Source organism: Osmerus mordax, chromosome 21, assembly GCF_038355195.1.
Source record: "Osmerus mordax isolate fOsmMor3 chromosome 21, fOsmMor3.pri, whole genome shotgun sequence".
NCBI lineage: Eukaryota > Metazoa > Chordata > Actinopteri > Osmeriformes > Osmeridae > Osmerus > Osmerus mordax.
In genome coordinates, this window is record NC_090070.1 from 9,508,326 (window position 1) to 9,534,831 (window position 26,506).

General features: G+C 49.2%; 1 protein-coding gene across 2 annotated transcripts; it reads left to right on the forward strand.

Moving 5' to 3' along the window:
- Window positions 1–436: 436 nt before the first annotated feature.
- Window positions 437–25,417, forward strand: si:dkey-237i9.1 (SEC14-like protein 1). Of its 2 annotated transcripts, XM_067258918.1 has the most exons (18): window positions 437–747; window positions 1,977–2,066; window positions 15,193–15,342; window positions 15,644–15,775; window positions 16,817–16,945; window positions 17,312–17,612; window positions 17,692–17,801; window positions 17,934–18,123; window positions 18,498–18,586; window positions 18,688–18,758; window positions 19,138–19,309; window positions 19,581–19,715; window positions 19,842–19,976; window positions 20,806–21,057; window positions 21,185–21,363; window positions 21,711–21,737; window positions 22,879–24,726; window positions 24,982–25,417. In XM_067258918.1, the coding sequence occupies exons 2-17, from the start codon at window positions 2,004–2,006 to the stop codon at window positions 22,982–22,984; spliced, it is 2,241 nt and encodes a 746-aa protein (XP_067115019.1). In that variant the 5' UTR covers window positions 437–747; window positions 1,977–2,003; the 3' UTR covers window positions 22,985–24,726; window positions 24,982–25,417. The 2 variants fall into 2 exon arrangements, with proteins under 2 accessions (XP_067115019.1, XP_067115020.1); XM_067258919.1 differs by lacking the exon at window positions 21,711–21,737.
- Window positions 25,418–26,506: the final 1,089 nt, after the last annotated feature.

A 26,506-nucleotide genomic window follows, 5' to 3' on the forward strand; every position in this document is an offset into this window, starting at 1 on the left:
GCGTTTAGTCTCTAGATCACACACAGTTCTAACAAAATGTCAGATTGCAGTTATCTGACAATACAATGATTTCATATAGGCTAAGTGACGCATTTATTACATAGCAATGACCACAGGTCAGGGCCGCTGATCTTTAACAATTTAACAAACATTTAACAATCTAGAACAACGCTTTTAACTATACGGGTAACTTGTTCGCTTGCATCTCAAGGTGAACACTTGCCCTTGTTATTAGATGCTTTTGGCAATATGAGAGGCAGTGGAATTTTTCATGAGCGGACCGCGGCACTGAGTTCTCGGGAGAGAGAAGCACGGAGGAGAGAGGAGGAGCATAACCCGCTTGTCAATGAGACTAGCGCAGCACAGGCAGCCAGAGAGGGAGAGAGAGGTTTCGGTGAAACATCTACTTGCAAGGCGACTCCTAGGCAGACCATTATATGGCAGAGTGCAAGCCCTAATCACTTGAACTCACTTCTAATTTTGAAACTCTAGTGAGTCGCTGTTCTTCAGTCGTGTACAGTATACCTATGTAAAGATGAGCCGTTGATTTTTCACGATTGAGTGATGGCTCACTAGCGAGCTAGCATTTTAGCTAGCTAAGATTCCGTATCGGCTTTTTTTAATCTGCCGGCAAAGTGAAAATCCTTATTATGGTATGGGAATAGCTGTTTTGGTTGGCCTGTTTGGACGAAACGAAGAGTGCTTTGAATTCAAACGAAGTCGTTGTTGAAATTATTTTAGTAATTGGTGAGTAGATCTGTGTTTTTATTCGGCATGTTCTTGCCTGTCTGACCCAATCATTGTGAATTTCATTAAGCCAGCATGCTACGTTAGCTAGGTGTTGACCAGACAGGTTAGTTTTACTCGGCACTGAATTGCATTTGTGATTAAGCAAGGTACCTTGCTATCACTGGCCAGATACAAAATAAAAATCACAAGCAAAGAATAGTTGAGAATGGTGGAACCTTCCAGTGAACCATAGGCTTTGCACTTGGGGATTTCACACTTCATATTCCTGTCTGTGCCCGTCAGTTACGCGTGGGTGTTTTTGTTTTACTTGTCTGTTTGGGTGTGCATGAGTGAACAATGAGTGCATGAGTAAAAAAACAATATTGTTTGATGGAGCTTTTGGTCAGCATTTGATGTTTTTGTAGCTTACATCATCACTTCCTCTGATGTCAACTTTTGCTTAACAGGGAACAACAACCATCTGAAACATGACGGTAAAAGTCCTAGAATCCTGTAGAATAGTAAACTTTTAGTAAAGGGTTTTTGATGTTGTAGCTTTGTCTGCCATATTCAGTCCTTTAAAACATCCTTACTAGTGCTAAGGCGAAGTGCATACACGCCCCTGACAAACCTTCTGCTTTCTGTTAATGTGACTCAAAAGCCGTAACGTACACACGGCTACTTAAGATTGATCCCAGCTCGTTGTTGCAGGTATATCTGATAACGAGGTCAGTAGTCCTCAGTGTGTGTGTCGTAGTGTTGTCCCCAGTGCGGTGCTTGTGTTTGATGTATCGGTGAGAACCGGAGCATCCATTGATCCGAGACACGGTTCCCTGGCCTTGATACAGCAGTGTCCTCCTTAGTGCCTCTCTCCAGACAGCTCCCTACAGCTCCGCGCCGTTCCTCGCTGTTTCATGCGACCCTAACACACACACATGCCCATCTCCAAACATCAAAACTTACAATCCAGACAACAGTTTCTTGGGGAGTTTTGGAGTTCTAACCTCCCAAATGTAGGCTATCAAGGTTAGAATTAGTGAAATGTCCCTTTAATTCCATGCCCAAGCCTTTGTAGTTTGGTCATCCCCAACGATTTGGCACCTTGGGCAATGTTCATTTACAAAAACACTTTCTGATGCAACCTTGACAGTTAGGCCTAGTTGTCTTAATAAGGCTTGAAATGTTTAATTTCACTTATGTAATGGAAAATTGTTTTCTCCTTGTATTCTCTCCTGCCCCCCCCCCAGGTTGTTGGCACCACAGTAGTCTCCACCATGGTGCAGAAGTATCAGTCACCTGTGCGGGTGTACAAGCAGCCCTTTGAGCTGGTGATGGCGGTAAGTGGTTTAAGTGCCCCACCTCCACTCATTACACTGCTTGTATGAGTGGTGGATTGTGTAATGGTAATGAATGGCTTTCAGAAACTCACCTGCTCCACATGGTGTGTGTGCGTGCGTGCGTGCCTTGATGGCTCTACCCAGCCTTTAATGGTTGAGCCCATTGTATGTGAAATTGTCAGAGAATAAGGCTGCACCTACAAACCAATACACAAGTAGCTGTTTAGACTTGATGTTGTGCGAAAGGTTTACAACAGCACTCCCAGCAGACTTCAGCCTAGGACACACTAATAACATACAATGGACGCTACATTGACGCTAATGCTGCAATGAGCCATGTTGGGTTGCATCATCTTCAGCGCAACACCACCCTTAGTTCAGTGGTTGCGGTGTTGCTAAGATGCTGAGACCTGGTTCAGTGTTGCACACCATTAGAAAGAAGGAAACTATTTTGTTGCGCTGATTAGCTGCTCGTGGGTTGGTGCATGTTTGGTAATCTTCCATGGGCTGGGCATGGTGGCTGAGTTAGAGTCTCCAGAGGGTTCTGTGGTTTGGGGAGATTCAGAAGTCCAGTTGCGGGCAACAACAGGTGCTCTATTCGCTTTTTTTTTTAATTCTCGGGAACTCTACCTTAAGTTTTCCAGAAAGTTGTAAGGTTTTCGTTCCAGAAAAATACCCTTTTCCAAATGAAACTTTTCCATTCAATCTCATAAACATCCCAGTTTGACGACTAGACCACTGTAGTGGTGAGATGCAGGTGCTGTTTCACTGTAGTGGTGAGATGCAGGTGCTGTTTCACTGTAGTGGTGAGATGCAGGTGCTGTTTCACTGTAGTGGTGAGATGCAGGTGCTGTTTCCACTGTAGTGGTGAGATGCAGGTGCTGTTTCACTGTAGTGGTGAGATGCAGGTGCTGTTTCCACTGTAGTGGTGAGATGCAGGTGCTGTTTCACTGTAGTGGTGAGATGCAGGTGCTGTTTCCACTGTAGTGGTGAGATGCAGGTGCTGTTTCACTGTAGTGGTGAGATGCAGGTGCTGTTTCACTGTAGTGGTGAGATGCAGGTGCTGTTTCACTGTAGTGGTGAGATGCAGGTGCTGTTTCACTGTAGTGGTGAGATGCAGGTGCTGTTTCACTGTAGTGGTGAGATGCAGGTGCTGTTTCACTGTAGTGGTGAGATGCAGGTGCTGTTTCACTGTAGTGGTGAGATGCAGGTGCTGTTTCACTGTAGTGGTGAGATGCAGGTGCTGTTTCACTGTAGTGGTGAGATGCAGGTGCTGTTTCCACTGTAGTGGTGAGATGCAGGTGCTGTTTCCACCCTGAAATATGTCATCCTCTCGCAACGAGTGACGGGACACAAATCTCCTTAGCAGCGGGGTCGGATCGAGCGGAGTGGCGAAGAGAGAGTCTATAAATAAACTGGTTAGGGAGAGGCTGTACATTACATTACATTACTTACAGTAAGTACAGGGACATTCCCCCGAGGCAAGTAGGGTGAAGTGCCTTGCCCAAGGACACAACGTCAGTTGGCATGACCGGGAATCGAACTGGCAACCTTCGGATTACTAGCCCGATTCCCTCACCGCTCAGCCACCTGACTCCCATGCTGGGTGGGGGGGTTTAGGGTGGGATTCTGGGGACTGTGGTACATGGTAACACCGCTCGGCCTTCCCCAAGTGGCTTTGATGCTGGAGATCTCTGCGGGGAAGGGGAGGGGGGTTGCTGCTGCAACGGAATTAGATTGAGATGGAAATGATTGGGTTCTGGTAAACGAGGGCAGTTATTTAAGTGGTGCAGCACGGCTTTAGAAGTGAACTATGAGTCATCGCAAAAGACGGACTCGTTTTTTTGGGGGGTCGTAAGAATGGACATTGGTGGAGACTTAAGGGAAGATTTGCAGAATGCTGTTGCATAAATACGATTGAGCAGTAACTTGAGTTCTCCGTTTAAAGGTTTAAACCTTTGTTTGATGTGTCCGCTTCTTGAATAGGCTTTTTCTGTGAAGAAAGAGCCTGTACAAGGACCTATTAAATCCCAGCAAACCCTCATCAGCTGTGTGCCAGTGTGTATGGAACATACCTTCAGACAATGATTTCACTTCCACTTTGCAAGTCTCTCTTCCAGCATCGGTGCAGATTGATTGCTTTGGTTATGCTACATAGCAGATCCTGTCTGCACATGTGGATTTGTACTCATGTTTGTTTGTGTTAACCCAATGTCTCTGAGAGTGTTTTTAGTATTTTGTCGAACTCGTTTCTTGGCCTTTATTATAGAGGTTGTTGGAAGGAGAGAAAAGGGAAAACATGCAGGAAATGGCCCAGGCAGGGGTTGAACCTGGACTCCTGCTTTAAGGTCTTAGTCTTAGTGGTACGTGCTTTTACCCTGTGAGCCACTGTGAGCGCCCTGTCGAGGGTGTATTGTGTGATAGCATTTGTGCACTAGTAGTAGGCTAATGTTTGCACATGTTCAGTGGATTCTTGGAAAGCTTTACTTATTACAATATTGCACAACAATGCTTGTCATGAGATTACAATGTTAGCCAGAAATGATATTGACTTTCTTTAAGTATAACGTTTGACATTTTGCTTTGAGGAAAATACAATATAATTCTCTGTCAAATTTCCTTCCACTTTTGTTTCTTTGAGACCCCAAACGGCTAGCACTTGGAGATGCCCTCAACAAAGCTCTCAATTTCAGTCGTTTCCCTTTCCGGATGAAATGCTGTCTCTTGCTTTACTGTGCCTCGTGCAGGCCAGTGAAAGACAGTCTTTTGAACCTGTAGTTAGCAATGTTAAATATAACCAACAACTTATTTTTGGTCTAGCTGGGTTTTATTTCCTTTCTTCTTCTAATTGATGTCCCAGTTTGGTTTTGATTTGTGTGTAGTTAGCATTCGATCCAAGATTTCTCATTCAGCACCATGATACATTCTCACTTTGACACTGCTATTGAGCGACAGGTAGTACAGAAGACTGAATCTCATCTGCAGCTCCTAACGCCGCTCGTGAGAAGGTGGCAGAGTGGATGAGTGTTTCCAAACAAACCAAAGTACCAACCGCCAGCCGTACGGAACAGCCTCGATTGTGTCGGCCGTGTCAGTGCTCTGCAAAGACAAACCTGTGGTTTTCACTTCCTCACTGACGGGACTAGCTGCCGACCGACCGGAGGGGGAACCCTGTTAACAGCTGACGTTGAAAGGACACACTCGGGCTCACGCTGTGCGCTACTTGACACTCGTTCACAGAGAGACGTTCCCCTCTAACCCCGTGTGTTTTTTTCTAGAGGGAGAGCAGAGGCGAGGAAATGCGACACCAATGCCGCCTGCTAACCTGGAACGACCACCCCCCCTCTGTTCAGTCGCCTGCGCTTCCAAGCTCCCGTCTCGCCTCGGTCTCAATAACAGGAAGTAGAGTCCGTGCTGTTGTTGCTATTATCGCACCATGCCGGTCACTGAGCCCACGGTCCAACCTCCCCCCCCAGGGAGGAAGCGAGGGAATGACGAGAAAGAAATAGAAAAGAAGCACCCGAGCAAGGCTCTAACCTTGACCTAACCTTTCTGTTAGGTTTATGTGTTTGCGATACGCGTCGTTCAAGAGAAGCGTTGTCTCTCTTTTTTTAAATAAGCAAACAAACAGCAACACAAACAGAACCTCCGATGGCAACTCCCCTCTCTCTCTGCAAGGTATTAGCGGCGGCTGGCCTGAGCCTAGCCTAGCCTAGCCAGCCTATTTAAGAGGATGGATGTGCTAATCCTCGCTGTGGCTCAACACGGGTGAGCTCTTCCTGGCCTTACGTTAGCACAAGGGGAGGGGAACAGGACGCGTTGTGCTGGCCTGCTACTTACGGAACATCTGCGCATCGGGAGTTCCGGAGAGGGATCAGTTGATTTTTTGGGGACAAATCCTCTAAAGTGAGAGAGTGAGAGAGTGAGAGAGGTTTACATGGCGGCCCCCAAAAAAGGTTGCATTTTTTTTTATGTAAGTGGCAGGGCTTAATTTCCACTTCAGTTTAATGTGAGGCCGTGGCATTATTAACAGATTTTCATACCGAAAACATAAAGCGCTTTTTTTCCTGGAACTCTTGTTCTCGGTGCTATTGGTTGGCTTGACTGTCAACGCTTAGTGAGACGTGGGCTGGAGGGCTTATAATTGCTGTTGTGAAAAGGGGAGGAAGACTGGTGGAGAGGAAAGAGATGAAGCGTTTGGCCTAAAGTCCACCTGGGGTGCGTTGAGCAGGCTGGATTCCAAGGATTTCTACATGTCAGGTTGTCTCTGCCGGGGCCCCTTACATTGTACACCAAGAGATGTTCTCTTGAGGCAAGAATGTACAGCAAACTGCACCTACTCAGAAACGCTAGGCTCTCAAGCGCCGGCCTCTCCCTCAAGGCTTATCTGATTATTTTTGCTAAAAGAAGATTGGCGCTCAGGTGCTTGACGTGGAATGATTGGGGGCGGGAGGCACTTTAGTCTCCGACGCCTGCAGGTAGACTTAATCCAATAACAGGAGTTGTTGCTCTTGAAACTGTAGTTGTCTGTTTCGGTAATGCTGGTCTTTAGTCTTTCTTCCCCTCCGTAACCCCCCCCCCCTCCACAGGCAGAGGGATCCGAATACAGAGTGTTTGTTCTGTGTGATCTTTTCAAGAGGGGTTAGGTTTTTAATCCCAGGTGTTTGTGCAGACTAGGGCCTGGAAATCCCTCCTGGGAAAAGCTGCCATGGAGTTAGTGTTGGTAGCAACGTCTCCATGGCTACATGTATGATGTAACTGTGTATGTAACCAATTTCATGAGAATAACAACTGCTTCTGGGCAGTTGGGCTGTACCGATGTTGGGTGCCCTATTACACGCACATCGTGTGCACTGCGCTCTCGTTTGACCCCCACCCACATCTCCTGCTCGAACACGTTCTCTTTCTCTATTTCTCTCTCTTTTTCTCTCTTTTTCTCTCTTTTTCTCTCTTTCTCTTTCTCTTTCTCTTTCTCTCTCTCTCTCTCTCTCTCTCTCTCTCTCTCTCTCTCTCTCTCTCTCTCTCTCTCTCTCTCTCTCTCTCTCTCTCTCTCTCTCTCTCTCTCTCTCTCTCTCTCCCCCCCCCCCCCCCACACCTCCTCTCAGCGTTGTATCTGGGCTTTGAAGCCGTACTAACAGTGTAGCGGGTCTGAGTGTGAACTTGGCCTGCCTCATCACACAGACCCTCCCCGTGTGGCTGCCCCTTCAAGCTGGCAACTCATCTCACGGCGTTACCTGCCTGTTTGTAATCACTACCTAGGGCCAGAACCATTGGGTAGGTTTCAGTAAATGGCAGGAGATTAGTTTTTGGAGATTATAGCTTTTTGGTGCTGGTTATCTTGGTTTCCCCGGCTAGGCTTGTGTGTCTTTCAGGAAACTAGTCAAATTACAATACCAGTTTTGAATCCCCGGAACACCCTTTCTTTCCTTAATCATCCAGCCATGCGGACGTAGATGTGGCGAAGATAAATCTTTCAGGTTTTTATTTCACTTCTGGTTGTCTGTACAGTAAATGCGTCAGTTATTTACAGGGATGGTTGTGTTGAGCCGACCGCAGCATTAGGTGTATACTGTCACAATCTCGGGTTTCCAGAACTAGGTTGGCATCCCTCTCTCTCTCTCCGTCTGGCCTGGCCTGGCCCGGCCTGGCCCAAAGCAGCATGGAGTGACATCACGCGCGCGTCCATCCTGCCGTGTCCTGACCCACTTCCTCCTACGCCTCGGCCGCCCCTCGTCCTGACACGGCCCTACGCTCCTCTCTCATTGTCCTCTTAATCTCCCTGTAAGCCGCTGCCTTGTCCATTTTCTTGCGTCCTCTAATCAGAGCGTCACATTCGAGGGACTCGTCTCTCGTCCAGGAATAGCTCCGCAATCTGCCACGGCCAGTTGCACTTAACCTACATGTTACCTAGTTCATCCCATGGAGTTTCGTTTAGGCTTTTTTATGCAATTCAGTTACACTCAGGCCATATTTGAGCTATTCCTAGTCTGGTAATATTACCCTTTTTGGGCATGATTTTAAGAATCAAAGCAACCTAATATTCCTGTTCTCTCGTCCCCTGTTAACTCAGCACCGCGTGGTACTGTACCAAGCAGGCCGCTTCCTCCCTGTCCTCACCCTCAGCAGAGCTGTCATCAAGGCGTCCGTCTGCCCAGGCTAATTCACTTACCGCAGCGCGTAGTGTGTGCTAAACACCAGCCGGAGACGAGAGTGGGCCCAGGCCCGGGGAGGATGGGCTCTGTCAGCGCCACGCAGCCTAGCCGCTGCAGCACTGATGACAGACTCGCTCGTCATGTGACTCAGAACCAGGGGAGCTCGACTGGGGGGGAGAGAGAGAGGGGGAGAGAGAGAGCGCCGCTGATTTTCACTCACCGATCACGAGGACTCTCTCTCTCTCCCTCTCTCTCCCTCTGCAAGGTCGGGGTGCTGCGACGACGACACCCCTCCCCCACTGCGCCTCGCTTTGCCTGCTGGGCTGCACACACACACACACACTAAATCGCACACGCACACACTCGCATACGCACACAAAATGACCATTCATGTGTTCGTCACCCGCATCTGCAGCCTTGCAATGCGAAAAGTGAGTCACAGAAGACGTAGGGAGGAGAGTGACGTTAATAGAAGTGTGTGTGTGTGTGTGTCCCTCGCCCACCACCACCTTGCGTTATATCCTCCTGAATGTGAAGCTGGAGTGAAGGTATAGTGTACGCTTGTGTCCTGGTGCAGGTGCACACGCAGGATGTGATGTGTATCAAATGTGTGCACATCTACAGCAGGGTACAGAACACACATTCCCCACAGCACCAACCCTCCCTCCCTGCCCCTCACACACACACACACACACACACACACCCATCACTCCTCGTTGACGCAGTGCTCACAAATCACCTGCTCCCCCCCCCCCCCCCTTCTTCCACCCCCCCCTCCTCTGCCTCTCAGCTCAGCCTTACTGATGCAGCCTTTCCAGGAAGTGGCTGCTGCACCACGTCCTGTCAGCCACCAATGGGAAGCGCTGCGTTCGCCTCCTCCGCTGCGCCAGCCCTCCCACAGACCCCCGTCGACGACGCCAAGGCTTCCCCGCAATGACCCGAGCGAACAAGGATACGACGCCTCCGGTTTTTTAAACTGGCGGTATAGACCCGTGCGAGCAGTTTTACTGTCGGTGTCGATGACGGTAAAAAGCAGCCCGGTTTCTTGTAACTTGATAACGTTGCTCTCTGACGTTCCCCAGTGGAGGGCCACGGTGTTAAGCTGCTCATTTGCGTCGAAGAAAAAAAGCCGACGGCAAAAAGGAAACGACTTGAAACGATTAAGGGAAGCACCCTTTTTTGTTTTTTTTATGACACAAGTGAAATGCAACAGTTCCCAATGCAGCTCCACCCCCCTTGGGAAAGGAGACCGATGAAGGCCTGGGTGTGTCAGCATCCAGAGGCTCCCTGTGAAGCGCTCACCTGCTCCAGGCCCTCGTCAGCCGCTCTCCTTTACAGGCCGTCGATACTCATTATCTCTCTCAACGGGAGAGGTTAGCGCGTTCCTTTGAATAAGGAAACCAGTTTGGCTGGTGGTGGTGAAAGCGACTCGATTTACATGGGGAAGTGAGAGGAAGTTGGCGAAAGTGGATTGGGACCAGTCGCCCATGCAGGTCTCGTGTTTCTGTGCAGGGAGGGAGTGCTGAGAGGAGGAACACTTGCCGCAGCAACACAGCGTGACCTAGATATGAAGATAAACAGGGAGACTTTCTCAAAGTCGGCACCAGCAGTTTCATCTTTCTGCATTTCGGTCGATGAGCTTTTGTTTTGTCTGGAGCCGCCCGACCGCCCAGTAACTTTCCTCTCATCCTCTCTCTGTGTCTCTCTTGCAGTGTCTCTCTCTCTCTCTCTTTCTTTATCAGTGTCTCTCACCCACTTTCTCCACTACCCCAAGTGACCTAGTTTGGATTTTGCAGTGTTTTATCTCAGAGATAAAACTCCCATGAGGATCCCCTCCTGCCCTCCTTCCCCTCTCGTACGCCCGCGTCCTCCGCAGTGAACTCGGAGAGCGCAGCCTCACCTCAAATCCATCTCTGACCCTTTTTTATGAGCGCTGCGGTCTTATTCGAGTCCCGTTGTGTAAGCAGATGTCAGCAAGGCCTTGTGCCTGGGGGGGGGGGGGGGAGGGTTTTGTGATTTCTACTGTAAGTTTTGTGTAATCCCCTCTTGAATGGAAGTGGATGTAGGCTACATCTACCTTACCTGCCTGCCAGTAACCACCTACCAAACATGATCTATCGTGTGTTTTTTGTTGTCAATAGCCCCTCTAGGTTGTCTCTCCGTCCCTCTCACTTCATCGTAGACACGCATATCTAACCGTTGTCCATTCCGAACATACAAGACGTCACGTGACCAGCACTGTCATGTCAAACACCTGACACCCCCCCCCCCCCCCCCCGCCTCCTCCTTACCCATCATCCTCCCTGCCAGCTGGGCTCGCAGACACGACCTCGCGAACCCAGTCGATAACGGCCTGGTCCGTGACGCCACACATCCCTGCTACTGCCCGGGTGTGACGTGAAGCACTAAGTCCCCCCTCTCTCTCTCCTCCCCACTACCCCGCGTGAAGGACCCTTTGAGACCAAGCCTTAAGATTTCATCTGCCACAGTGGCCAGGTATCATTTCAACACCCCCCCCCACACACTTACTCCAAACCATTTTCTGTTTGGCCCTGACGTCAAGAGGTGGCTAATACCGGTCGCTGCCACACTGTCATTGTCGAAACCCAGGGCAATATTGGCTGAGCTGCTGCTCTTCTCTTGGTCAACAACACGTTCTGGCTCTAGAGTTGTGGAACATTCTAGAATAGAGCAGTAAATGCAATAATGCAGCCCATTGTTTTCAGCTGGTTTGTGTGCGTGTGTACTTGAGCCAAGCCCAGAGTTATTAGTCAGTGATGGAAAATAAGAAAATAAATGGAAAGGGGGGTAAAAAACTCTGAACTGTTTTTTGTGTGTAAATACTGAAATGTCAACTAAACACTTGCACGTGTTAGACAAAAGAGAGCCACTTGCGTCAGGCTCACGTTAATCCCTTTCATACTTGTAATTGAAAGGTCAAATCCTCCCTACCTCTGTGTTTTCTTTTTGGCCTACTCAAACGAACATTGTGTTCTGAGCACACACCATTTGCCTGACAAATACCGTTTGTTGTAACATTGCTAGGTTACAGCCCCTCTCATCTATTCTGTTACTCAGCCTACTGATGGGGTCTGAGCCCCTGCCTACCCTAACCCCTGTCTCTCTCCCTCTGTCTCTCTGTCTCTGTCTCTCTGTCTCTTTCTTTCTGTCTGTCTCTCTCTCTCTCACACACTTGTCCTCTCTTGTTTCAGCACCTGTCACTACTCTCCTAGATGTGTCCTTTATTCTCTGTGAGAGGGGCCTTTCCCCATGACAGTATGAAGAAGCTGTATGGTTACAAGGTTAAAACACAAACAAGAAATGGGTCTGCATCATCTTTATGTCCGAAGATTATAGTTAGCTTGGGCACCCCAGTCATCGGTGACACACTAAACCTTCACACAAGGATTACATTGCTGTAATCATAGCATTCCAAGTCTAACCAAAGTCAAGACTACAGCACATGCAGCTGCCCAACATGCTGCTTGCTGTTAGTGCGTGTGTGTGCGCGAGCCTGTTTATTTTCTGCTTCTTCCCTAAACGGTGCACTCCACAACCCCAATTTCTCTTACACGCGAACCAGTTGAGGCTGCATCTAGCAGAGTCACTGAGGCCGTCCCTCATACGCCACCTCCAGTAGTCCCACCTTGGCAGGACTGACACACACACCTTCCCTACACTTGGGCTACCCAGCCCTGCTTCTGGAGAGTGGACGCCTTGTCGGCTTTCATCGAAACGAGTCCAGTACATCCAGTACATCTGATTCTATTAATTAGCCGTCTGACGAGCTGAATCATGTTTGCATCCGTGGTTGGAGTGTAAACCTCCAGGAGGGTGGATCTCCAGGAGCAGGGTTGGAGTGTAAACCTCCAGGAGGGTGGATCTCCAGGAGCAGGGTTGGAGTGTAAACCTCCAGGAGGGTGGATCTCCAGGAGCAGGGTTGGAGTGTAAACCTCCAGGAGGGTGGATCTCCAGGAGCAGGGTTGGAGTGTAAACCTCCAGGAGGGTGGATCTCCAGGAGCAGGGTTGGAGTGTAAACCTCCAGGAGGGTGGATCTCCAGGAGCAGGGTTGGAGTTCAAACCTAACCGCAGGGGTAGATCTTACCCACGAGCTGGAAGAGGTTGTCGCCCTGCTTCCAGCTCCTTTCACTTCCTGTCCAACATTACCTTCATGTGACTTCCCGAGTACAGAGAAGGACCAGTGTACCCATCGTCCTACAGTCATCCACCATTCACCACAGGAGCCTTTCTGTACCCGCTGATTAGATTACTTGTATTGTTTTTGCGATCTTTTCTTTTTTTTCCTCCTGCGTGTCTGGGAAAAGTACAGAACAATCTCCGCCTCAAATTCCTCGAGCTACGACTCATAACTTGGCCTGTCCTTAGTCCCTCTTTAGAATACGGATGGAGGATGTCCGTGTGTGCACGCTCGCACGCTCGCACACGCACGGGCACGCAGGCTCCTCGGCGACTCGTTTGAAAGACTTTGTTTCCACTCCCAGGTCGCGTGATGTGGCGATATGCTCCAGGGAGCAGAGGATGAGAAGGGGTTACATGTTTCTCCTGGAGCCTGACGTGTGTGTGTGGGGGGGGGTGGAACGTTGCATAACTTCTTTCCAGTTTAGTTTCAATCTCGCCCAATTTCTCTCTGTTGGTAGAGAGACACAAGGCCAACAAAAATTGACACCCAGTTGGCTTCAGACACGCATTCAGCTGTGTACCAAACACTGCAGGCAAATGTTTATCAAACACAAACAGCCATGTGAGTCATGCAAATGAATTCACCTCAGACATTCAGCGAGGCGTTCTCCAGATACTCAGAGAAACCAAGAGGCAGCAGCCATGCAATGTAAATGTATTCCGCTTCCTGTCAGGTAGGAATAAACCCAGATAGATTTGAGTTTTTCTTTTTTTTTTTACCATTTGGGGTGACCAAACAAAAACCTTAAACGAACTGAAGCAGGATCTGTGGTCGGCCATTGATGTCAGTGATGTAGACGTGATGGAGCTCTACCCATGATTAAGTGAGCAGTGTCTTTTGGTCTCAGTGGGGGCTCCCTGTGGTGGACTGGGTGCTGGGTACCAGGAGACGAGGGTGGTCGTCTCCTGGTACCCAGCACCCATCTCCTGCTGGTTACCAGGAGATGACCACCCTCGTCTCCTGGTACCCAGCACCCATCTCCTGCTGGTTACCAGGAGACGACCACCCTCGTCTCCTGGTAACCAGCACCCTCCCTGGTGGGTGGGAGGGAGGGAGGGTGGTCGTCTCCTGTTCTCCTGCAGCTCGCTGCGTCTGGCTGGAGCTGCTGAGCTTGAAGCACCTTCGTTCTGGACCACTGGTTCTAGCGTTCCCCCTGTTAAGAACGGCATTATGATCTCTGTAAATTCCTGTTTTTCAGTCCCAGTATAAACCTGGGCTATTTTCAGCAGTTCTTGCGAAGCCAACCCTTTCCAAGTGTTTGTTGTTTTTGACGCAGGGTGCGATGAGGAGGCTGTTGCCCGGCCCCATTTCGATGGGTCAACATGTTTTTGTTCTGTGGCGTTTAATGAACTACATTTTGTCCTCAGTTTAGTTTTGTCCTTTCTCATAACTGCATGCTGTGTTGTAGAGTGAACTCCGAAAGGCTGGAACTAAGCTGTTTGTTTTTGGGTGGGTGCGAGTGTGAGGATTGGCGGCAAGTGCTAGCATGTCATGTCATGTTGTTGCTGCTGTTGTTTTGGATTTCGGGTGGGTTTTCCTCCAGTCACACCAGAAGTGCTGACCGGGCAAGGCTCCGGACCCTGTTCTAGAGCGGTAGGGGGCAGAGAGAGAGAGAAAAACAGAGCTCAGCATTCACACAGCCAGAGTGGGCACACAACTCAATGGCCCTGGCAGCCAGGAAGGCTGAGCTGTGCCCCCCCCCCCCCCCCCCTTCCCACAGACGGGGCACACGAATAATAGGCTGCTGTGGTTGGTTGCCCATACTAAGCAGTCAACACTTCTATAGCTTGTTGTTTTGGCGTGCAAGGACTTCCAGCGTTGCCTGTCCGCCTAGCTGTTTCGCAGTCAACAAGAAGGCTCTGTTTTCAGATGGATGGTCAGCAGTCGCCAGAAGGCGTCATGTTCCTACTCGCAAATACTTCAGATTGTCAAAACAAGACTAGGAACCCAAAAAATGAGGCGAAGCATTTTCTGAAGCTCGCCCACCGCTCCTCTTTCCTACCAGTGGGCTAAGGCTTGGACGGTCTCTTGTGCATGGGAAGGACCTAACCCGAATCCAAAAACCTTTTAAAGCCTTCACACTTCAACACACCCACTCCACAGAACACCAGTAGGCCTACAGTATTACTGATGCTTGGTGGACTTTGCTGACCCCAAAAGCCTTTTATAAGACCTATTCTGAGGCTCTTACTTGCAGCCTCCTTTGCCCCGGCTCTACACTGAGTGTTCAGGCACAATGCACGTTTTCCATTCCCTCACTCTCTGTTCCTTTCAGAAGTGGGTTTGTGTCCACTACACTTCCCTCTTTCTCTCTCTCCGTCGCTCTCTCTCTCCCGCTCTCTCTTTCTCTCTCTTCCTCATCCTCACCCCATTTCTCGTTCCGTGAAATAACTGTAGACTCCAAGCCACAACAGAGACCTGCCCAGTCAGCATGTAATGGAAGAACTGATGACCGTAGTAACAGGGGAGAAGAGGCATACAAAAAAAAAAACTGTGGGCCCTCTACGTACCCATAGCTCACTTTTGTCCTTTATTTGTTCCATTATAATCCGATTCGGAGCTAAACTTAGATTCTTAGATGCTAACAGCTGCCCTGGCGTAGACTGCTACCCAACAGGCTTTAGCGTTAGCATACCCTTGCCCAGCCGTTGCGTGTTGTCGATATTCAGGACGTCACGCATTGTGTAATTCTGTTTGTCTGTGTTGATTTTAAATTGGGTGTTTTGAATGCCCTCTTCCTCATCCCTCCTCCCTGCCTCCCTCCCTCTCCCAGGCCTACGAGCGTCGGTTCCCCACCTGCCCCCTCATCCCCATGTTCGTGGGCAGCGACGTGGTGGAGGAGGACGTCAGCGAGGACGGCTCCGTCCAGAAGGTCCAGCGGCGCTGCGCCCTGGACGTGGACGCCCCACGGCTCCTCAAACGGGTACGTGGCTTCCCCCGTGTCCTGGGGTCAGGGGTCAGCGAACCGTCTCCTCGATGCCCCATGTCCGTCCTCACAGCACATTCCTTCCTTCCGTTTTCATTCGGTTGCAGTCATGGGTTCTGTCGTGTGTTGACTGCTTGAGATAATTGATCGGATTGTAATTCCGGTTTTCCAAACTGGTTTCATTGTGCCGAGTTGATTTAAGCTGTAACTATGGTTTAATACGTGTCTTTCCCTCTCTGTGTCTCTGTCTCTCTCTCTCTTTCTGCCTCTCTCTCTCTCTGCCTCTCTCTCTCTGCAGATTGCTGGGGTGGACTATGTGTACTTCAGTCAGAACAACACTCTGAACCGCAGAGAGAGGACACTGCACATCGAGTCCCACAACGAGACCTTCTCCAACCGGGTCATCATCCACGAAGCATGCTGCTACTCGGTGGGTGACATCAGCCGCTCACCTGTGCCCCCCCCCCCCCCCCCCCCTCCCCGTGCACTTAAACGGCCTCGCTGGAGCGGGAACAGCGTTCCCACTAGCCTAGCATACGCTGCAAACGAGTAGCTACTTAAACCCGGCTCTCTGTGCGTTCATAATTTAAACCCCTTGGTCGGAAGCACACACACGCACACGCAGCGTCACGGATGAATGGAGTCAGACACGGACTTGACATCAGCCCTGCCTCACCCAGGCCCACTGCTGTATGTTTTATACACACACACACACACACAAACTCCATCTGACCTCAGACCGGATCTTAAATGAATGTACACATTCTGAGTTAACGAGGTCAATCCCTCTCAGGCACACTGCATTAGCGTCTAACGAGTTAGCCGTGCTATTTTAGCTCCCGCGCGTTGCAGCTGTCTCAAAGAGGCCTTTTATGGTTCCACTAGCGGAGGCTAAAGAGGCTAGGCAGCTCAATTAGACCGAGCTAGCTAATGGACTCCAGCTAAAGCTGGAATATTTCTGTACCCAGGAAGGGCTAGCAAGGCTCATGGCCGGCCAGCTTAGACAGACACAGGTCCCAAGATCTCGGTGAAAAAAACGATGGCAAACGATTGGCTGCCGGGGGGGGGGGGGTTAACGTGACGGTGCAGCTTTGCTCGAGAGGCTCGTTTTCCGTCCGTTTAGGGGAAGCGCAGAGGTCATCATGGACCCCGGGACGATCCTTGTGACTCCCTCCGCCCCGGAGCCCGTTGTGACATTTCAACGCTCCCACTTCCGACACGGCCAACACGCGCTGCTCAGTGGGCACTCGATAGAAGTGACGTTGTGCGAGTGTGTCATCGTCCCTTTGCACGCTCTGCTCCGTCACATGACCACGCAGCCCGTCATCCAGACACTCACTCGACTCCCACTCCAGGCTGGTGCTGGCGGAACGTGTCATTATCATCCCGTGTGCGTCAGCACAGGAGGCAAGCTGTGTGTGGTTGTTATGGTAACACCCTGGGTCATGATAACTGTGTGTGTGTGTTGCAGGTCCACCCAGAGAACGAGGACTGGACATGTTTTGAGCAGTCTGCCAGCCTGGACATCAAGTCCTTCTTTGGTTTTGAGAGCACGGTGGAGAAGATAGCCATGAAGCAGTACGCCACCAGCATCAAAAAGGTGTGTGAGAACTGAACCAAACCAGACCAGCCGTCAAAAGTCTCATCGCTCCAGTACCACCAGTCTTTAAGTGCCGAGCGCAGAACGTAACACAGTTCCACACAGCATGTATAGCCTTTCCCAGCATGTATGTGCCCTGGTGGCAGCACATGAGGAAGGAGCCTCCCTTCCTCCCTTCCCCCCACTTCTCCCCTCCTCTGCGAGTGGTGAAGTGTGGCGTTTAGAGTGTCACACAAGCGGAATGCGAACGTAAACCCGCTCCGTCGAGCTGTACGTCGAAGGCCCTCCCGCAGGCCTCTCTTTCAGGTTCTGCTCGTGCCCTGCCGGCTTGAATGATCTCGTGTTGTCGCCGTGTCCCCTCTGCAGGGTAAGGAGATCATCGAGTTCTACCTGAAGGAGCTGGAGGACGAGGGCGTCACCCAGGTGCCCCGCTGGAGCCTCTCCCTGACCCCGGCGCCCGCCAAGCCCCTCCCCGCCGTGTCCAGCAGCGGCCCCGCCCCCTGCGCCGAGCCCCCGGCCGTCGCCGTCGCCGCGCCCCCGCCGGCCGACGCTAACGACAGCGACCTCGGCAACAGCGCCGCCAACAGCGCCGCCAACAGCGCCGCCAACGCCGGCACCGTGTGCGTGCCCGGCGCTCTGGTCGAGAGCCAAGCGGGCGCTCCTGAAGGTCGTTGACTGCATTACCCACAAGCCTTTGGTGTTGTTACAGTGCAGGGCTAATGGGAATTTGTGTTTGTGTGTTGCAGACAAGTTGGACGCTGACTACATCATCCGCTACCTAGGCGACCTCACCCCCCTGCAGGAGAGCTGCCTGATCAGACTACGCCAGTGGCTGCAGGAGACACACAAGGGCAAGGTATGACACACACACACAGCCACACACACATCCAGTTACAGCTACACACACACGGGCACACACGCATCCAGTCACCTCCCCTAATCCGTATTTTTTTCTCCCCTCCCTCCCTCCCTCCCTCCCTCCCTCCAGATCCCCAAGGACGAGCACATCCTGCGTTTCCTGCGAGCCAGGGACTTCAACATGGACAAGGCCAGGGAGATCCTGTGCCAGTCCCTCACCTGGAGGAAGCAGCACCAGGTGGACTACCTGCTGGAGACCTGGGCGTCCCCACAGGTCCTCCACGACCACTACACTGGAGGCTGGCACCACCACGATAAAGGTGTGTGTGTTTATATGTACACATAGAGTTCCGACTGTACTCTGTAAACATGAATTGAAACATGAATTCATGTCAAACACGCGTTCATGTGTGCACTCGCGCACACACACACATTTCAAGCGCTGCATAGATGGATATGTAGGTCAGTTAGCTTAACATACATTGCCTTTTAAAGCTGGAGCTCTATTCTCTGACACACACACACCCACACACGCACACACACAGCACTGAGAAACACTTAAAAGCTCTTTCCTGCAAGTACAGCAAGTACACTATGGACACCACTGTTAATTTGATCAGATGAAGTGCAGATGCATGATTATCAAACCCCATCTGATATCTTATATCGTGTGTGTGTGTGTGTGTGTGTGTAGACGGCCGTCCTCTCTACATCCTGAGGCTGGGACAGATGGACACCAAGGGGCTGGTCAGAGCCCTGGGGGAGGAGTCTCTTCTCAGACATGTACGTTTCTGATTGGCCCTTCTCGCTGTCAATCAAACGAGTGCGCCAGCGCATTTTTCCGCTGCGGATGAGCTGTTTATGGTTGTCTGCTGTGTTTCCAGGTCCTGTCCATCAACGAGGAGGGCCTCAGACGTTGTGAGGAGAACACCAAAGTCTTTGGCCGACCAATCAGGTAACCCACACATTTATTTATCATCACCAGTGTGGTTTCTAGGGCCAAGGCAGTTGCTATCTCTCAAAAAAAATAAACGTTCAAAGTGTACAGTTCCTCTCTGATACGAGGAGGGGTGAGAGATGAGAGAGGGAGGGAGGGAAATGGAGATGCTATCAGGCTGCTGTCAGAGCTATCAGATATGGATGAGGACGTGAGCTTGAGAAGAGCCATGCAGAAACTCCCTGTGATGTCGGCCGGGCCGGGAGAGAGAGAGAGAGAGAGGAGGAGAGCCTGGGAGACCCTGCCCTGTCTCACTCTACCTCGCTCTTCCCCCTCTCTCTCTCTCTCGCTCTACCCTATCTCCCTTTCTCTACCTCCACCCCCCCCGCCCTCCCAGCTGCTGGACGTGTCTGGTGGACCTGGAGGGCCTGAACATGCGCCACCTGTGGAGGCCCGGGGTGAAGGCCCTGCTGAGGATCATCGAGGTGGTGGAGGCCAACTACCCCGAGACCCTGGGGAGACTGCTCATCCTGAGGGCCCCCCGGGTGTTCCCTGTGCTCTGGACCCTGGTGAGACACGCACGCACACTGTACTCTGAGGCACTACATGCCCCCTTCCCTGACCCCGGTACCATGACTCGACCTGGTACCGTATCTCGAATGCATCGATAAGTGTACACAGCCTGCACTGCACTCACTCATCCGCATAGAGATGCCGGTGGGTGTTTTAGAAGACAGTTTCTCAAAAAGATCTTCAGACTTAAAACACATGAGGTCATTTAGAAGATGTGTGTGTGTGTGTGTGTGTGTAATCCCGACATCTCCTCTCCCCTCTTCACAGGTCAGTCCGTTCATCGACGAGAACACGCGGAAAAAGTTCCTGATCTACGCGGGGAACGACTACCAGGGCCCAGGAGGTCTGGTAGACTACATCGACAAGGAGGTCATCCCTGACTTCCTGGGAGGAGAGTGCATGGTGAGAGGGTGTGCGTGTGTGTGTGTGTGTGAACCGATACTGCTTTTGACATGAAGTATCCTATTGAATGCCAAGGACATCTGGTTCTCTTTCTTGATCAAAATATGTGTCTCTCTCTCTCTTTAGTGCGAGGTCCCAGAGGGAGGCTTGGTGCCCAAGTCTCTGTACCGCACGGCGGAGGAGCTGGAGAACGAGGACATCCGTCTGTGGACCGAGACCATCTACCAGAGCGCCAGCGTCTTCAAGGGAGCACCCCACGAGGTGAGCCCAGGCACAGAGCACCGCCGCTGGGGGAGAGGAGGGGGAGAGCTGGGGGGTGGGGCTCAATGTATGGGAAACTGTGTTTAGATGGAAAGTGTAATCAAGATGGGAAGGTAGGAGATTGAAACGGGAATGCGGGGAATGAGAGTTAAATGAGGCTCCTGTGGTGTATTGTGATAGATGTAGCACTGCCACCTACTGGACCACAGTTGAAAATGCGCAAGAAATGACCACCTTTTCAGTAAAGGTTTTAATCGCCATGAAAGTTTGCACAGACAAGGAATTTGCTTTGGCAGGAAGGTGCATACATTAAACATATAGGAATCTTAATTTTTTTAAATATGAGATCTAACTATACTAAAGGTACATAGACTAGCAATACTTACAATTAAAATATAAAGTTGCCATCATTTACAATATAAAAATACTAATATTACAAAAAATACAAATGGTACAAAAGATACAATATAATTGTAATTGATTTAGCCTGGGATGTGGCACAATACATGATTTTATTTTTTTACTTTTGTCTTTTTATATGGTATTACAGCAATTATATAACATGAGATTAAAAAAGCCATATGGTTCTGTTCAGTAGAATTCACACAGTTCATATGAAGGTCTGTGCTTGTTATCTCACCAGCAGCTGTTCCCCTCTCATCTTGTTCTTTTTCTGCCTTACCCCATTCTCCTTCTCTTCCCTTTTCTTTCCTTCTCTCTTCTTCTCTCTCACTTCCTCTTTTTCCCCTCTCTCCCTCGCAATCGAATTTTCCTTCCTCTCTCGTCTCCCTCCCTTTCCGCCTCTCTCCCTCCCTCCCTCCCTCCTCAGCTCCTGATTGAGATCATCGACGCGTCCTCGGTGATCACCTGGGACTTTGACGTGTGCAAGGGCGACGTGGTCTTCCACATCTACCACTCCAAGCGGGCCCCCCAGACCCCCCGCAAGGACCCCCTGGCCACCCACGGCATCACCTCCCCGGGGGGCAACAACGTGCAGCTCATCGACAGGTCCTGGACCCTGGGCCAGGACTACAGCATGGTGGAGTCCCCCCTCACCTGCAAGGAGGGGGAGAGTGTCCAGGTAGAGGGGGGGGGGTAGCAGTCTTAGACGTACCGAGGATGTTTGAGATACGTTTGTGAATATGTCAATGTTATGGCAGTTGTGAATGTATCAAATCCTTTCTCTCTTTTCTCCCCCTCCCTCTCAGGGCTCCCATGTGACCCGTTGGCCAGGGTTCTACATCCTCCAGTGGAAGTTCCACGGCACGCCGGCCTGCGCCGCCACCAACCTGCCCCGGGTGGACGACGTCCTGGCCTCCCTGCAGGTCTCCTCACACAAGTGTAAAGTCATGTACTACACCGAGGTCCTGGGCTCCGAGGACTTCAGGTAATTGGACAGCTGTGTTTGTGCGTGTGTGTGTGCGTGCGTGTGAGACCATTGGATGTCATCTTCTTCACTTTGATCTGTGTTCCTCTCATTGTTTTACGTGATAGAGCATCCTTTCTGTTAGTGTACTGTCCTATCATGTATTGGCCCAGTTGAACGATGTTATAGGGTGTTTGCGTTAGCCTTGAGAGTTAGAATTATTATAGAGTTATGTCAGTTAGAAGGCTTAATCTCCTGGGCAGAATCCTTTTTTTTGTCCTATTTTTTTTTTACTGCCTTTTCTTTTCTGTACCGCTCCTATCGATCACCAACCAACCCTCCTTCCCTCTCTGTCTCTTCCTGTGAAGAACGGCTTGCTACGATGTGCAGAGTTTGTAAGTGGCCTGGTTTGACCGCCCCCCCCCCCGCCCCCTCCCCACACTCATTAGCTTAGCTTAGCATCATTGCTGCTTTCTGCTGCCTTTGACGACGGCCCTGTATTCAGCAAGCAGGGCTAGGAGATGCGTGTATCCTGCCTTATTTGCTAATGGCTTTGGTTAGTGTCAGCTAACAAGCCGGCCTCGTTCTTTCTCTGTGATTCACCTGAATTAGAGAAAGGAGGAAATGCATTCATTAGCTCTCCGCTAGATAGATGCCCTCACCCCACTTAGTTTGCATGGTTGACTTCCAGTAACAGGAATCTTAAAAGCTTTTTTCGTCTTTTTTTTGTTTTTTTATCTAACACACAAGCGCAGCAAGGTTTCAACATTTTCTCAGGATTACTAGTGTCATATATAGTTAGGTAAATGTATTTCTTTAAAGCCAATCATACCAACCTTCTCAACCTCATCAGCTTCTGTTTTGCATTTACTTGAAAAGACCTTTGCTGTTTTTTCTTTTTACCCTGTTATACCCATGCTTTAATCTATGGCCACAAAACCAGTCACTCAAAACACTGTGCACTAGTTACTCGCTTGTACAATAGTATGATGTTGATTGTGGCAGAGTGCAGAATGGAGCTTAGGCCTCACAGAGTGAATCCTCTTCCTGTTTGAAGGTTTGACTTTGCTGCATGAGTCTGCATCCTTGAACACCCGGGGGTTGTATGACAGGGCACAGAGCTGTGTACTTGAACCTCACTAGCAGCTACTGTCAAGACCTGTGTGGCCAAGTAGCATCAATATATGGATGTAACCATTTTGAGTGAACGTTAACATTTTGTGTCTTTATCGCCCCCCCCCCCGCCCTTTCTACCTCCCTCATTTTCTCTCTCCCATCGCTCTCACTCTCCTATCGCTCTCCCCTCATCACTCGCTCCTCCTCCCCTCCATCTCTCTCTCTCTTCCATCGCCCTCACTCTCCCATCGCTCTCCATCTCCATCTCTCTCCTCTCCTCCATCTTTCTCTCCTCCCCTCCATCTCTTTCTCTCCTCCCTTCCATCTCTCTCTCTCTCCTCCTCCCTTCCATCTCTCTCTCTCTCCTCCTCCCCTCCATCTCTCTCTCTCCTCCTCCCCTCCATCTCTCTCCTCTCTCAGGGGCTCTATGACCAGTCTGGAGTCCAGCCACAGCGGCTTCTCCCAGCTCAGCGCCGCCACCACCTCCTCCAGCCAATCACAATCCAGCTCCATGATCTCCCGGTAGAAACCTGGAGTCCACCACTTTAATCCCCTTACGTCGGCTTGGACTACAATACCCACGACCGCCCCCCCACCCAGCCCAGCCCAGTTTACGCAGCACACACTCCTCAGTGTAGTCCACCCCAAACCAGCCGCCCCACCCCCTGACACTAGTACACCATGTGGAACTGAGCATGCATACACACCTGAGGGACAATGACTGTGGTTTAACAAAACAACAAAACCATGTTGTCTATAATTTAAAGGGCTCTGTTTATGATCATTTTTTTTGCATCAGGTCGTGCGTGTGTCCTGGCAGTGCCGCCGGGGTTGCAGATCTGAACTTTGGTAGAACGTTTGCACAATGTTCCAGCGTCGAGGTGGGAGTTTGGGGCAGCAGTAGGAGTGAGGCTGGATGAAACAGTGGTCTCACTGGGGAGATGTTGGACTGGGGGATGGATGTAAACGTGCTGTTACATATAAACACACACCACACACACACATTCTGTACACACACACACACACTCACATTTTCAGACACATATGGTTCTTTTACATATAAAAAAACCCTGAATGATCTGTTACATATGAATACAAGACACGCACATAGAGCATGCACCTAGATTTGATGCTTTGATGCTGTGCAAAAAAAATAACTGAATTTGCCATATCACCAGCGGTATTTGTCACTCCTGGTGAACTGTTTATAGTTCCAAGTGTGGTTTTGGGGAGGGGAGGGTTTGTCAAACTTGTAGTGAGGTAACCGCTCGAAGCAATAACCAGTTTGAGTTTGAATTTCTACTGTTTAATTGCCATTTATCATGTATTGTGGAGGCTTGTCCTCATTTGGTGCTACATAAAGATGACCCTCCAGTTACCAGGTTTGGAAAGTCAAGACCATAAATTGCAAATAAAGAGTTAATATATTTATGAAAAATTGTGACAATTCCCTAAAAACAGATACAGAAGTTAAGTATAAATGACCCCAAAATGGGACTTTTTGTAAAAGGAGATCTTGACTTGTATGAAGGAGCGGTTGTCAGGGAAAAGCCTTGACGTTGATCATTGTGAATGTGTTCCTGATCAAGTGAGCTTTCACTTTAGCCAATAAGAATCCCTGAAACTGAGAGGGTCACAGAGTGAGGAGATGGAACGGTTTATTATTTTAGAGAGTGCTGTACCGTAGATTTAGTGGGGAGTGGAACCAGTGGTGAATGTCAATTTAGTTTTGTGGTGTAGCTTATCATTCACTGCTTGCGCCATAACAGAAACATTTATTGTTACATGTATTAGTGTTGGTTGGATTTTTGTTACTCTTGGTTGGATTTTGTTACTTAAACCATGTTTGAGGTAAACATTTCAGATGAGGCTAGATAACGTTGTGGCGAGTGGCTGCATGTGTGTGCGTGAGGTGGGATGTTTGGTTGAAAAAACTGTACTGACTGCTGGCCATTAGGACAGACATTTGTAAGTAACCATTTTAGCCTTTTATTCCGATCAAGTCAGAAATGTATCAGCCTCCTGAGGGGTTCACCTCCTCGGCATCGACTCATGTGGATGTGGACGTTTCCAATGCAATGCGATGTACCCATGCAAACACCCTGTCATGTATCAGACACTTTGTGCTTCCCAAGCACCCAAGAGACAAAGCCGTGGATTTGGCTTGGCTCATGAATCAAAAGAAAATGAAGTCCATCCCTGACACTAGATGGCATGTTATCTGGTCAGGCCTCCAAACGTGGGTATTTGCTTACGATTTTAACCCTCGTGCTGCCTTCGGGTCACATGACCCAAAGGTTCATAATGAACCATCGTTGTGTTTACCCAATTTTACCCAATACAAAAACAAATACAAATACTTTTCTTTTAACCTTTGCAATATGGGGGGTCTGAGACAGCCCAACGGTTAAAAGAAAATGCTTCACTTTGTTTTTCTATGCGGTAAAGTTGTCGTAATATGACGGTGGGTCACAATGACTGATGGGTCAGAATGACTCGAAGAGAACACAAGGGTTGAAGAAGAGTTGTTGGAGATTCGGAACTGGATATGGACTTTGGTCCCAAAGGATACTGCTGTAGTGAGACAAAGGGATTGAATTTCAAGAGTTGTGTTTTTTTCATTGGTTGTTGGCTTCTTGTCTCTTATGCGTTAGAGGAAGCAAGGAGCAGAGGAACCACTTTTGTCATTCCTCCTGCTTAACTACAGCAGCACCTGTTACTTTTCATTTCCTTCCTTTTTTTTAATGACACTTTACGAGATGTCTTTGTCCAACACTTTAGGTCAAAGTGTGAACTCTGTGCGTTGTACCTGTGTGTCGTTCACTGCAATAACAGGAAATGCTTTACTGAGAAAGAGGACCTGCTTGGAACGAGGCCCGTTCGGAACGGATGAAAGGAAGAATGAAAGAGCGAGTGAATTGAAGAATGAATAAATAAACTATGACAATGTCTAACTTTTGCACCATGTCAGGTTGACATTTAGTTGTACTTATACCTCTCCTTGTTCCTCGTCTCATTTTATCTCTGATGCATGTTTAGGACAAGTTTCCCCCTCAATAACAACTCTTATCAATGGAAACTCATCATGTCCATAACATGTAACTTCAGCAGAAGCATATACTAAACCTGCATACAATTCTAGACCTTTTTCGCTTACTCTATCTCCACATATACATTGTTAAATGCAAATGTCTATGGCAGAGTGGATCAATGGGCCGGTGGCACACAAAAATGTTTATTTCAATCTTAAGAATGATTTCCTGTCAATTTATTTGACGAGTTCAATATGACTGGAATACCTCTGCCATGTCACCAGCTAACCCAGTTGTATCACCTTTACCAATGTCATGGTCTCATTTACAATGAGGGCTATAACTGTCTGTTTTTCTAATGTCTACCGTCACCTTCCTTCTGTCCATCTCTCTTCTCCTCTCTCTCTCTCTCTCTCTCTCTCTCTCTCTCTCTCTCTTTCTCTTTCTCTCTCTTCTCTCTCTCTGCTTGAACTTTGAGCGTCTCTTCCAATGACAATGTTGCATATCTTTACCTTTCTTGGAATTAATAAGTATGTACAAAATATATTGTTTTAAGTAATATAGCGCCTTTACATTTTTTGAAACCATTAAACTTGAATTGTGAGAATAAGAACGTTGTTCTGTTCTGTTTCATATTGTTATGCACCAATTAATGAGATAAACCACATAATATTAGTAGTTCAAAGGTAAGTGAGAAATCTAATCCTCTGGCATTAATACGAATGTTTTAGAGTTGGGGGGGGAGTGCCATAAAGTGCCTCGAATTGTCACCGATCTAATTTACGTTCTACTGCATCTCCAGAGACACTCCTGTCTCACTTTGCACCAGACGAAAAGCACCCATAGCCATAAACTGCCTAGTAGGTGCAGTCGAGACATTGAGATGTATTTTTGAGCTCTCCATTTGTATTTTTATGTAACCTATGCATTTGCGAAAACTTTCTAGAAGTGGGGAAAATGTTTATTATAAAACACTGGTAAAACAAATTATGGCAGTTTTATAGGCTAATATTGGT